Raw genomic sequence first — 13,928 nt, forward strand, 5'->3', positions numbered from 1 at the left:
ATTAGGGATAGTATCAATTCCAAAGAAGTAGCATACAAATTAGCCAGAGAAAGTGGCTCACCTGAGGACTGGGAGAAATTCAGAGTTCAGCAGAGGAGGACAAAGGGCTTAATTAGGAAGGGGAAAAAAGATTATGAGAGAAAACTGGCAGAGAACATAAAAACGGACTGTAAAAGCTTTTATAGATATGTAAAAAGGAAAAGACTGATAAAGACAAATGTAGGTCCCCTGCAAACAGAAACAGGTGAATTGATTATGGGGAGCAAGGACATGGCAGACCAATTGAATAATTACTTTGGTTCTGTCTTCACTAAGGAGGACATAAATAATCTTCCAGAAATAGTAAGGGACAGAGGGTCCAGTGAGATGGAGGAACTGAGCGAAATACATGTTAGTAGGGAAGTGGTGTTAGGTAAATTGAAGGGATTGAAGGCAGATAAATCCCCAGGGCCAGATGGTCTGCATCCCAGAGTGCTTAAGGAAGTGGCCCAAGAAATAGTGGATGCATTAGTGATAATTTTTCAAAACTCGTTAGATTCTGGACTAGTTCCTGAGGATTGGAGGGTGGCTAATGTAACCCCACTTTTTAAAAAAGGAGGGAGAGAGAAACCGGGGAATTATAGGCCGGTTAGCCTAACGTCGGTGGTGGGGAAACTGCTGGAGTCAGTTATCAAGGATGTGATAACAGCACATTTGGAAAGCGGTGAAATGATCGGACAAAGTCAGCATGGATTTGTGAAAGGAAAATCATGTCTGACGAATCTCATAGAATTTTTTGAGGATGTAACTAGTAGAGTGGATAGGGGAGAACCAGTGGATGTGGTATATTTGGATTTTCAAAAGGCTTTTGACAAGGTCCCACATAGGAGATTAGTGTGCAAACTTAAAGCACACGGTATTGGGGGTAAGGTATTGGTGTGGGTGGAGAATTGGTTAGCAGACAGGAAGCAAAGAGTGGGAATAAACGGGACCTTTTCAGAATGGCAGGCGGTGACTAGTGGGGTACCGCAAGGCTCAGTGCTGGGACCCCAGTTGTTTACAATATATATTAATGACTTGGATGAGGGAATTAAATGCAGCATCTCCAAGTTTGCGGATGACACGAAGCTGGGTGGCAGTGTTAGCAGTGAGGAGGATGCTAAGAGGATGCAGGGTGACTTGGATAGGTTGGGTGAGTGGGCAAACTCATGGCAGATGCAATTTAATGTGGATAAATGTGAAGTTATCCACTTTGGTGGCAAAAATAGGAAAACAGATTATTATCTGAATGGTGGCCGATTAGGAAAAGGGGAGGTGCAACGAGACCTGGGTGTCATTATACACCAGTCATTGAAAGTGGGCATGCAGGTACAGCAGGCGGTGAAAAAGGCGAACGGTATGCTGGCATTTATAGCGAGAGGATTCGAGTACAGGAGCAGGGAGGTACTACTGCAGTTGTACAAGGCCTTGGTGAGACCACACCTGGAGTATTGTGTGCAGTTTTGGTCCCCTAATCTGAGGAAAGACATCTTTGCCATAGAGGGAGTACAAAGAAGGTTCACCAGATTGATTCCTGGGATGGCAGGTCTTTCATATGAAGAAAGACTGGATGAACTGGGCTTGTACTCGTTGGAATTTAGAAGATTGAGGGGGGATCTGATTGAAACGTATAAGATCCTAAAGGGATTGGACAGGCTAGATGCAGGAAGATTGTTCCCGATGTTGGGGAGGTCTAGAACGAGGGGTCACAGTTTGAGGATAGAGGGGAAGCCTTTTAGGACCGAGGTTAGGAAAAACTTCTTCACACAGAGAGTGGTGAATCTGTGGAATTCTCTGCCACAGCAAACTGTTGAGGCCAGTTCATTAGCTATGTTTAAAAGGAAGTTAGATATGGCCCTTGTGGCTACAGGGGTCAGGGGGTATGGAGGGAAGGCTGGGTTCTGAGTTGGATGATCAGCCATGATCATAATAAATGGCGGTGCAGGCTCGAAGGGCCGAATGGCCTACTCCTGCACCTATTTTCTATGTTTCTATGTTTCTATGTTTCTATGATAAAATAGGCCAAAGTCAACATGGTTTCCTTAAGGGAAAATCTTGCCTGACAAATCTGTTGGAATTCTTTGAAGAAATAACAAACTAGATAGACAAAGGAAAATTGGTGGATATTGTGTACTTGGATTTTTGGAAGGCCTTTGACAAGGTGCTGCACATGTAGCTGCTTAGCAAGATAAAAACCCATGGTATTACTGGAAAGATACTAGCATGGATAGAGCATTGGCTGATTAGCATGAAGCAAAGAGTGAGAATAAAGGGAACCTTTTCTGATTAGCTGCCAGTGACTAGTGGTGCTCTGCAGGGGTTGGTGTTGGGACCGTTTCTTTTTACGTTCTCTTGTTTGTGATTAGAAGACAGAATTGATGGCTTTGTAGTCATGTTTGTGGACGATACAAAGATAGTTTGGGGGCAGGTAGTGTTGAGGAAGGGGGGAAGCTGCATAAGGACTTAGATTCGGAAAATGGGCAAAGAAGTGGTACTGTAGATGGAATATAGTATCGGGAAGTGTGTGGTCATGCACTTTGGTAGAAGAAACAAAAGCATAGAATTTTCTAAAGAGGGAGAAAATTCAAAAATCTGAGGTTCAAAGGGATTTGGGAGTCCTCATGAAGGATTCCCTAAAGGTTAACTTGCAAGTTGAGTCAGTGGTGAGGAAGGCAAATGCAATATTAGCATTCATTTCAAGATGACTAGAATATAAAAACAAGGATGTAATGCTGAGGCTTTGGAAGATGCCGGTGAGGTCTCACTTGGAGTATTGTGAGCAGTTTTGGGCTTCTTATCCAAGAAAGCATGTACTGACATTGGAGAGGGTTCAAAGAAGGTTCACGAGAATGATTCTGAAAGAAAGGCTTATCATATGAGGAGTGATTGATGGCTCTGGTCCTGTACTCGCTGGAGTTTAGAAGAATGAGGTGGAATCTCATTGAAACCTATCGAATGTTGAAAGGCAAATAACAGGAATTCTGCAGATGCTGGAAGTTCAAGCAACACACATCAAAGTTGCTGGTGAACGCAGCAGGCCAGGCAGCATCTCTAGGAAGAGGTACAGTCGACGTTTCAGGCCGAGACCCTTCATCAGGACTCATGTTGAATGATGAAAGGCCTAGATAGTGTGCATGTAGAGAGGATGTTTCCTACAGTGGAAGAATCTAGGACCAGGGGGCAAAACCTCAGAATAGAGGGATTTCTATTTAGAACGGAGGTGAGGAGAAATCTCTTTAGTCAGAGGGTGGTGAATCTGTGGAATTCTTTGCCACAGGTGACTGTGCAGGTCATAGGTGCATTTCAGGTGGAGATTGATAGGTTCTTGATTAGGCAGGGGTGTGAAAGGTTATGGGGAGAAGCAGAAGAATGGGATTGAGAAGGAAATGGGTGAGCTGTGATGAAATGGCAGAGCAGACTTGATGGGCCGAATGGCCAAATTCTACTCCTATGTCCAATGGTCTAAATTAAAATCTGATTATTGCTATCTACAACACATTCTAGGCCCCGAAGGACCCACTGTGCCCATGGATACTGCACGCACAGACATAACCCTGCAAGAAGACAGGCAGGACCCTTGACTGCCCACTGCTCAGACCCCTGAATGGTCGGCTTGACCAGGCCCAGAAACAAACTGACCAGAAGATCCCCTGAGCAACCCACTCCCCTCCAAACCGGGTTACCTTAGATCAGGACAGTGGGGCTGAAGTGTAATCAGAACTTGACAAATAGCCCCTTCTGATATCCAAGTAGAGGCTGCAACCTCTTGCATTCCATATACACATGATTCACCAAAGGCCACAGAAGTGACAGGTGACTCTGGAGTCAATGAACCAACTCTAAATCTATTGCACGGCACTGTTCTGTGTAACTCTTTCCACCCCAGGTCCCCAACGTCCATGGGCAGGGTCTCTGCATTAAAGTTTCCACTGGGGGAACTTTCATCCTGTTCACTCACCCACTGGGCTAAACCCCTGAGAAACTCCAGACCCAACCCTAGGCCCCCATTCACATTTTTCCCACTTCCTCTCCAACCTCCCTGGGTGCCCCCAAGCACATGAGACCCATATCATGCGCCTTTGTTCCTATTTCTACTAAGTAACTTCCCTCTCTAACCCTCATATTAGTTGCTAAAGTCTCACTTGCAAATTGCCATACCCATCTCCAATCTCTTCTCCAAATGTATACGATATGCATTCCCTAGTATTAAATGGAATTATTGAAATTGCTTGAATATCTTTAGCTTCTTGAACTCATGCCCATCTGTCCTTGGACTCCTTATCCAGATGACTCTAATGGATCTTTGTGCCACTCTCATATGGACATGAGAAAGAGAATGGATGGCTCATAGCTCTCTGCATAGCTTCACACCACCTGCCTCTCCACGTTCATCAGATGGACAGGCTCAAAGTCCTCCGTAACATCAACAGCCAAGGTTGTAATCTCTAGTATTCTCTTCCCTAGTCTCCCTGCCATATTACTGTTTTCCTTCCTGAAAACATTTCTTCCAACATACACAGAAGAGATTCTGCAGATGCTGTAAATCCAGAGCAACACACACAAAATGCTGGGAGAACTCAGCAGGTCAGGCAACATCCATGAAGAGGAAAGAAACTGAGGGAGGGTGGAATCTACAACCTCTACTCTAACATGGTTTCGGTAACCAACAGAAAGGAGGAATATACAGTAATACAAATGTACAAGGAATAATTTGGAGGTATACTCACGGTCTGAGCACAAATGTCACGGCCTTCCTGCTGTGATCTCTGCAAGCTAGTGTCCTTCAGTATCAGGATGATGCATCAGATGTTTCTTCATGAATGCCCATGTTCTATTCTGCCTTTCTCCAGAGAAGATAGGAACACGCTATTTCCTAGGTAACACCACAGAAACTCAGACTGAGCATTCACCCTTGGGAATAAGAAATATTCCGAGTCTCTCACAGCCAAGCCTTATGTCTGCAGTGGGTTAGAACTGTTCCATTTCCTAAACAGCACCTAGTCATCGGACAGGTGAGATACTAGATGCCCTGCTTACACGGGCTCTCCATTTCTTTTGACATTGCCAACACCTTGTTGGCATTGGCTCACCAATAAATTAGTAATATTACAAACTGGAGCCAACCTGCTATCTGCTGCTGTGTCCCACCAGAGATGTACAGGCAGAATGAATAGCATCTGAAAGGCTGCAGAGGTGGTTTATTTCAGTAACTGTCTGGTGGAAATGGTTGCTAGCCTGGTGGTGACTGACTTGCAAGTATCCCTCAGATTTCGGTCCACCACACTCCCCTGGTACACACGTAAGAAACAAACAATAGTTCTGTTTTTTTTTCTTCCAGTGTTGCTGATCATTATGAGACATCTTGGACATCGGGCTCTGGGATGTGTGGTTGTCCTCTCATCGGCCACAGTGTGTGCAGTCAATGAGGAGCATTTCTCTTCCCAATTACAGTATTCATTGTCAATGATCTGTGCATTAGTGGCAAGGCTGGCATTCATTGCCCATCCGAGATGACCTTGCAAGGCTGGTGGCGAGTCACCTTCTTGAATTGCTGCAGCCCCCCAGGTGAAGGTACTACTTCCACGGCAGTTGGGAGGGAGAACCGGGAGTGAGGCCCAGTGATTATGAAGGACTGCCAATATATTTGTGGCTCAGGGTGGTGGGTGGCTCGACATACTCGGTTCTTTCTTTGTCCATTTGAGTTGGTACTTAGGAAGAAAATCTTGCTTCTGCAAGTGGAGAGCTCCTGCTCGGGGAGAAACTAGTGCTGACGATTGGCCCACAGTTGGTCCCAGGTGCAAGTTGCTGTCAGTGTGGTATATCTCATTTCCTGATGTTTGTAATTGTGTTGGAAACCCCCTATGACTAATTACTTCTCTCTCTTTACTCCTGCTCTCTGAAAGTGGCCGGAAATAAAGAGGGAGGGAGGTAGAAGTCGCAGCCTCGTGTTCTGGCAAAGATCCAGAGCAGACAGGAGAGGCAGTAGAACTACCTGATGCAGCTGGTGGCACAGGTTGTTGGTCAGAGCTTCCTTCCTCTCTGATTATTTGGCACTGTTGGTGGCTGGTGTCTGGGTCAAAGACATGGCCTGACCCAAGTGACTTGCCAAGAGCAGCCCCAGCTGACAAACCACGACCAAACTCTATCCTCTCAGCAAGCTGTCCAGCGCCTGCTAACTGCAGCCTCTGTTTCTTCCTGGGAGGATGGCCTGCTGGAATGTCTGTGATATCATTTTCACCTTGCTGCAAACTAAATTCATTAGATTTGCTCTTTTGTTGACTGCTTGCTTCTTGCTTGGCTTTGCTCTCTGGGACAAGGACGCTGAGCTGCCTCACTAGCTTTGGATGTGAGAAAGGCCTTGTGACATCCTTTTCTATATGGCTGCTGGCTGTGGCTGACCGTTGATGGAGCGGAGGTTCCTTCGACGTATCCCCGGCAGTTTCTCGGGCTGCGCACGGTGCAGTCACCTTGCCCGTCCTTTCCGCGGTAGGGAGCATCTCCGCTGAGCTGGGTGTGGTGACTGCAGGCGCTTCCACGACGCGGCCCGGGATTGGTGCAGTCTTTGTCTCCGTAGCAACATCGCAGGGATCTGGATGTCTCCGTAGCGGTGAACGTCGGTCCACATTTATTTGTGAAAACCCTACCTCGCACACTGGGGAGTTGAAGGTTGTGACCTTCACCGACCCTAACGGAAGTGGGTCTGAGAAGTGTTTTTTGACGGGAATTTTGTGCGCAGAAGGTGCTACCAGAGGGATGTCATGTGGTTTCTCTGGGAGCGCTGAAGTGTCACTGTTAGATGCTGTGAGTGCCGAGTGCGTGGCTCCCTTAGTCTCTAGGTATTTCTTCCGGAAGGTTTCCTCTCCATACATTGACCACCGCTCGTGTGAAAATTTCTTCCGCCTTTTCTGACCATTGTTCTTTCCTGAAGACTTGCAGTTGGGCTTTGGGATTCCGGCCTTGGAATCACACAGCTTATTGCCGAGCGCAGGGGCGGCCCGCTCTGCAGTGAGATTGCCGGCCGGCAAGCCCTCCAGAGCAGCCTGTCTCACCAGGGTCCGATGGTGCAGGGGGCGGAATTCCAACGAATGTGATTGTGAGTTTGTGACGAGCAGCAGCGAGGTGGGATCCCTTTGTAACTCATATGGGCGACAGCTTGAACTGCTGGTCACGTTACCGCATATCAAGCCCCCCTTACTGAGAGGCACAGAATTACTCCTTATAACTGGCAAACAATCAGCAGTGGAGGAAATCTGCTCAGGTAAGGAATGGAACTTTAATTGGTTTGAGAATGCCGGTAAACTGGAGGCGCCTCTTGGTTTCTTATTGACTTGAACCGACTTCATGTCAAAGTGAAAGGAATCCTTAAACGTGTACGGCATTGGTAAATCGATGCTTCCCTGCTTTGAGTTAAGTGTCCTTCTTGGCCTGACGGTTTCCAGGTGTTTGTCATCAACCACCGCCTTGTTGTCGGAGATAAGCTTGGAGATCCACTCCCCAAGTTCCTGCGACCCGCGGGTTGTGCGCTGCTCCTCCGCCGCCGCAGATCCCAGGGCACTCCGCCCGACGCTGGACAGCGGCCGGACCGGCTGAGAGCTCCTCTCTGATTCGCTTTCGGTGTTCTGTCGTTGGAGACTCTGTAGCGAGCCCGACGCCAGCAGTGGCTGGTCGGGACTGTCCGAGTGGGAAAGGTACCCCGAGTCTGTGCTTTCGTTAGTTTGTACACTGGAACTCGAAGACTTGTTCACCCATCGTTTGGCAAAATAAGTTGCTTGCTGTCTCTGCAGAACCAAATGCCTGTTACCAATATGGCCAGGTTGCGTCTGGACTTTGTCTTGTTTCTCTCCATCCATGGTGCTATCTTCACTTTTCTCAGTAGCACCGACCACGCACCAGCTTGTATCCCGATGTGCCAAGTTCTGGTGCTTTGTATTACCCCTGGAGCTGGCCACACATAGGCGAGAGTGGCCATTCCCTCTGGCTTCCTGTTCGGTCCTTTCACAAGGGCCCCTGTCCTTCACCAGGCTTCCTGATGAGTTGGTAGCGCTCGGCTCCGGCCTGTTGCTTCTCTGCAACTCGGCAGAAACCTGGCAGTTGTGCAGGTGACTTTGTGTCCTATTGTGCTTGTACAGGTTGCTCTGCGTTTTGAAAGAAATCCCGCAGGTCGTACACGGAAAGGGACGCACCCCAGTGTGAGAGCGGAGGTGCTTCTCCAGGGCGCTGCGCTTTGCACAGTCCCTCCCGCATTCGCCGCACACATACTTTCTCTGTCCTTTAGCTCTGACTTGCTGAATACTCTTCGAAAGTTGGACTATATGAAGCTCTTCCCCATACGATGGCGCTTGGAGCGGAGGCTGGACCCCGGGTTTACGGGGGGTTGGAAGCCCTGGAGTGCGGGTGCCAATTTGTGCCACTGAGGTCTGTGGGGAAGGTTGAAGCCTATGGACACCCGGAGGAGGCCGAAGCTCCGGGAGATGAGGGGTGGGTGGGGGCCCTACGGTTTGGAGCCTGAGTGCAAATGTGGAAGGTTGGATAGCAGCGGGTAGGGAGAGGAGGTGGAACCTCGATGGACGGAGGTGAGATTGGGGGCGGGGGTTGTAGGGGGGAATTTGTAGGCCGAGGGTTTTGGGGGCAGAGCTGAGCCTGTGCGTTTGAAGGGGAGGGCAGAACCCTGAGGTAGGGGGTGGAGGCTGGACTGCTGGGACTTGGAGCCCAATTGTATGGAGGGGGGATTGGGGAATGGGGGCAGGAGGGCTAGGCTGGAAGTTAGTGGTTTTGGAAGGTGACTGGAACCTGGGGGGTGTAGGGGTTGGATCAAGTCCAAGGGAGTTGGACATAGGGCTTGCCCTGGGTGAGCAGGGGGAAGGTTGGAGCACAGTGGTTTGACAGTCGAGTCTGGATCCCCTCTGACAGGGAGGAACTGGAGATGGTTCCTTTCCTATCTGGTCCATTCTCTCCGACTGTGATGCTTGGAGGTGAAATGCGCTGCTGACTGGAGGAACGTAACAGAACTGGGAAGATCCCTGCGGGCGGACCGAGGAGTTCTGGAGAGCCCCCTGCTGAGCAGACGGAGGATAACTACACATCTGCAGGGAGGTCAGTCGAGAAGGTGAGAGGGTGTGAACTGATTTTGCAGCTTGAACAATAACTGTCGAGGAGGGTGGTGTTTCACTTGACCCCGGCTGGTCACGTCCGCGAGACCGTGGAAGGGAGCTCTGAGGTGGAGATGTTGACCCTTGGCTATCTCCCTCGACATCCAGGTCCCTGCAGCCATCATCTTTCATCTCCCATTCAGAAGCTGTCCGGTCTCAGGAAGTATTCTTGGGTTACCTGTGTACAGTACAAATATTTATCATTTAGTAGAGAATCCGAGAGATTTACACCATTGCAGAAGAGACCCCTTGTCCTTTCATCTTGCAGCCTCACTGCTCCAGGGACCCAAGTCCAACCCTGAGCTCAGGTGCAGTGAGTGCAATGTTTTCCCTGTCAATGAGTGAGTTTCATCCCACATCAGTAAGACTGAAAGAATGCAGAGAAGATGTACAAGCATATTGCCAAGGAATCGAGTTATAGGGAGAGGTTGAAAAGGTTAAGACTTTACTCCCTGGAGTTTAGAAGAATGAGGGGAGATTTAATGCAGGTGTACAAAATTATGAGGGGTATGGATAGTGGAAATGCAAGCAGGTTTTTTTCCCCCACTAAGGTTGGGTGAAACTAGAACTACAAGTCATAGGTTAAGGGTGAAAGGTGAAATATTTAAGGGGAACCTGAGAGGGAACTTTTTTACAGGAGGTGGTGTGAGTGTGGAATGAACTGCCAACAGAAGTGGTGGATGCAATATTTAAGGGAAATTTGGATAAGTTCAAGGATGGGAGGGTTGAGATGAGGGTTGAAGGTATTAGGGAGAATAATAGGCATGGATAGATGGGCTGAATGGCCCGTTTCTGTGTTGTAGTGTTCTGACTACTGTAAAGGCAAGTTAGTTGTCTACTGTAAAATTATCCCATAGTGTTGGTAAATGGTAAAAAAGAATGAAGAAGGAGTTGGTGTGTGTGTGTGAGAGAGGGAGAGAGAGAATATATGATGCAGGCCTCAGCAGAATAAGGAGAGGGAAGCAGGGCTGATGGGATTGTTCTGCTTTGAGCTGTTATTGGGCTAATGGGCTGACTGGCCTCCCTCTGTATATCTGTCGTGTGGTATATTGTGTAAATTCATGGGTGGATCACAGGAGAAGCAGGGAATCACTGACGCTGAAGCAGAAATGAGGCAACGCCCAAGGTCACGCAGACTTTGAGTATGTTGTTCCTCTCAACATCAGTTTATCTTAATCAAGTTTTAATAAACAATCTTGCATTTGGCATAATCTATCCTTCAGACTTTTATTTGTGGAACATCCTACATCCCTCTTTCATTGATATAATTGTTTATTCAACATCTAGTCCAGTTTCCATTGCTCTCAGGGGTCCTCCCTGTTAGTGGAGTGAGTCCACCTCAATCCCTCCTAGATCTTCATTAGCACTGAATCCACTCCATTAAATAATGGGTTTGTATAGAACATAGAACAAAACAGCTCAGGAATAGGCCCTTTGGCCCATGATGTTGTGCTGAATAATTAACTTAGTACTTCAGCACCTAAATAAACGAACCTCTTCTGCCTACGCAATTACCATATCCCTCCATTCTCTGCACATTCTTGTGTCTATCGAAGAGCTTCTTAAATACCTCAATTTTATTTTCCTTTTTTAGGTTTCATATATGTAACAGGTGTCACACTCTAGTATGATAAGATAGACTCTTGACCTCACAAACTATCCTGTTATGGTCTTGCACCCTATTGTCCACCCACACTGCACTGTCTCTGTAGCTGTTACATTTTATTCCACATTGTTATTGTTTTACCTTTTTCTACCTTAATGCACTGTGTAGTGACCTGGTATGTACGATCAGAATGCAAGACAGGCTTTTCACTATATCTCAGTACTGTGACAATAATAAACAAATACCAATTCGTACACTCTGTGCATTTGGTTTTAATTGTCATTGTGTACAATTGTATAATAATTGTCCATTTGGTGTGCATTTTTTTTCTCATCTATGTTCAGCTTGCCTTGATGCCTATGTACTATGGGTAGAGTTATGGTGTGATTGATGAACTCCGTTAATGGAGGATGGGCTCGTTTAACTTTCTCAAGTCTGATAATGGAGTAGTTGTCTACAGTTGTTAGAAAACACTCCTTGGGTACTTAGATTGACAATCATTGGGTGGACCCAATATCTGACAACATCTGAACTGCAGTCAAATGAATTAATATTGGATCGAACACTTGATTCCCAAAGACATGAAAAGTGTTAAATCTTTTTACAGCACACATGCAGCATAATTACTATAGACACACATGAAGTTTGCAATACGACTACACACACATTGTTCCCCATAGTTAACTTTATCTATAGTGGTATTTTTTTTTAATCAGAGCTTTGCCCAGATTCCTTTGTGATCTTTAATGGTTACTTACCTGAGGAAGTTCTACTGCTGAGCCCGGTACCCCCAGATCCTATCTCCTGTGCAGAGCAAATGAGTGTTTCCTCCACAAGGCAACCCAGTAACAACAGAGCAGCACCAACCTTTGCTTGCTCTTCCAAAGCCAGTGAGAGCCCTCTGGTGATCCAGGCCTTGGGAAAAGCAGTCTTCAAGCAAGGCTCCCTCCTCGACCCTTTGTAGACGCTGTGAAGGAGAAGTACTGAGGGACTGCTGAGCTGCAAGCAGAGCCTCCAAAGGTCTCCATGCAAATTCTGGCAGCAAGATTATTTCTGAAAAGTGTTTACTGCCTGGTCCTGTGAAACAGTATTGTGTGGGCGGTGAGCAGAAGTGACATGAGATATGGAGGAAGTGAGCTAACCTCAGCTTGATTGAATGTAAACTGTTGCCGAAATTGCGGATGTATCAAAGAGCAGGTTTCTCACCCAAAAGTTGCACTGTAAAGTCCTGGGTAGCCACGCATGAGGCATCAACTCAATCTTCTGTCCCCAGCTTTTAAAGAGGAAATCGTAATCTCTCAAAAGCAACAGGGTCTACAATGTGACACCCACATATGGGGACCAAATAAATAAAAACCAACAAACTCCCAGGCCAAAATACTGTTCAGACACAGCTGTCACTGGCCTGTGTATGTCTGGTGAAAGCACAAGCTGCCTCAGGCTGCTGGAAGGCTCCCTCACACCAAGCTGCGATAATATCCAACCGTTACCAGTCAATAGCACACTGGTACTGTATTGGGATTTGTTTAATATGATGCACTGAGATACAGTGAAAAGCTCGTCTTGCATGCTGTTCATTCAGATCAGAACATTACACAGTTCACGGAAGTAAACCGGGTACCCCAAACAATGACAATGCAGAATGAAGTGCAGATGCTACAGAGGAAGTGCCGTGCAGGTAAGGAATAAAGTGCAAGATTATAACAAGGTAGATTGTGAGGTGAAGAGTCCAACTTATTGAACTAGGGAACCATTTAATGGCTTATTACAGAGGGGTAGAACCTGTCCTTGAACCTAGTGGTATGTACTTTTAGTCTTTTCTATCTTCTGCCCAGTGGGAGAAGGGAGAATTTCTGGGTTAGGTGGGTCTTTGACTACGCTGGCTGCTTTACTGAGGCAACAAGAAGTATAGATAGAGTCTGCAGACCGGAAACTGGTTTCTGTGATGTTCTGAGCTGTAGAACTACAAATCTCTTCCCACCTCCCCACCCCCAGGATCTTCATTGTCCTGTGTTCATTATATCCATGCCCATGGCAATCAGAGTTCATTGTCTACTCCAAAGGATGACGTCCCAGCCGTGCAGCCAGCCCCTGACTATTGCAGCCAGCTGACAGCAGAAACACTGGAGCTGAACCTGTAACTGAGCCTGGCGTCAGATGTCAGTCCTCAGGCAGGGTGGTACAGCTCCTGATGCAGATGGCTTTCACTCAGTCATTCAGCGATCCCTGTGCGTCATGAACCTAGTGATCACTCGCTCATCTCTTCCTCAATGGCAACAAGACAAAGGAGATGGTTATCGACCTCAGGAAAACCTGCACTACTCACTCCTCTCTTCACACCGATGGCACAGTAGCGGAAGCTGCAAGCAGTTTCAGACTCCTGAGAGTGCACATCTCACACACTCTCCCATGGTCCCAGAACACAACCTCCACAGTCAAGAAAGCTCACCAACGCCTATACTTTATGAGGAAACAGAAGAGAGCTGGTCTATGCAGTCCAATACTCATGACCTTCTACAGATGTGCGGTGGAGAGCATCCTAACATGCTCATCACCGTTGGTGTGGACACTGTACTGTGGCAGACAGGAACGTTCTACAATGGGCAGCTAAAACTGCTCAGTGTATCACTGGCCCTGCAGATCCACTAACAAGGACCTATATACAGAACGATGCCGGGAAAAGTCCAACAGTACTACGAAGGATCCTACCCACCCTGCTTATGAACTGTTTGTCCCACTCTCATCAGGGAAGAGGCCACGTAGCATCCACACCATGTATACTAGACTCAGAAATAGTTACTTCCCCTTAGCAGTAAAGCTGTTCAACACCCTACGTTTCTCCACCACCACTACATCCACATCACCTAGTGTCACTTTATGTACAGTATGTACAATCAGTCTATGTATATAAGTTACTTATGCATTGTGTTTTGTAGAATTGCTTTCATATTTGTTGTGTTTTCTATTGTGTTCTTTATGCTTATTTTCTTTAATGCTGCATCAGATCCGGGGTAACAATCATTTCATTTTTGTACGTATTGGAGAATGACACTAAACAATCTTGAATCTTGAATTTCTATTGCACCTAAAACAACCCTGGGATAGCATCTCTTGAGCAATTGAGCATATTTGGAGTGCGGTGAGTTATACTTTTT

General features: G+C 47.0%; 1 protein-coding gene across 1 annotated transcript in view; it reads right to left on the bottom strand.

The window, feature by feature from the left end:
- The window catches only part of edn3b (endothelin 3b), a 48,297-nt gene extending 36,494 nt beyond the window's left edge, over positions 1 to 11,803 (bottom strand). Inside the window, exons 1-2 of the mRNA XM_063041541.1 lie at positions 11,641 to 11,803; positions 4,746 to 9,345 (exon numbers count right to left, since the gene is read on the bottom strand). Of these exons, the coding sequence (XP_062897611.1) occupies positions 5,670 to 9,299 (3,630 nt within the window). The 5' untranslated portion in view covers positions 9,300 to 9,345; positions 11,641 to 11,803 and the 3' untranslated portion in view covers positions 4,746 to 5,669. The remainder of the gene's footprint in view (positions 1 to 4,745; positions 9,346 to 11,640) is intronic.
- Between the last annotated feature and the right edge of the window lie 2,125 nt (positions 11,804 to 13,928).

The sequence above is a fragment of the Mobula hypostoma genome, chromosome 2 (genome assembly GCF_963921235.1).
Source record: "Mobula hypostoma chromosome 2, sMobHyp1.1, whole genome shotgun sequence".
NCBI lineage: Eukaryota > Metazoa > Chordata > Chondrichthyes > Myliobatiformes > Myliobatidae > Mobula > Mobula hypostoma.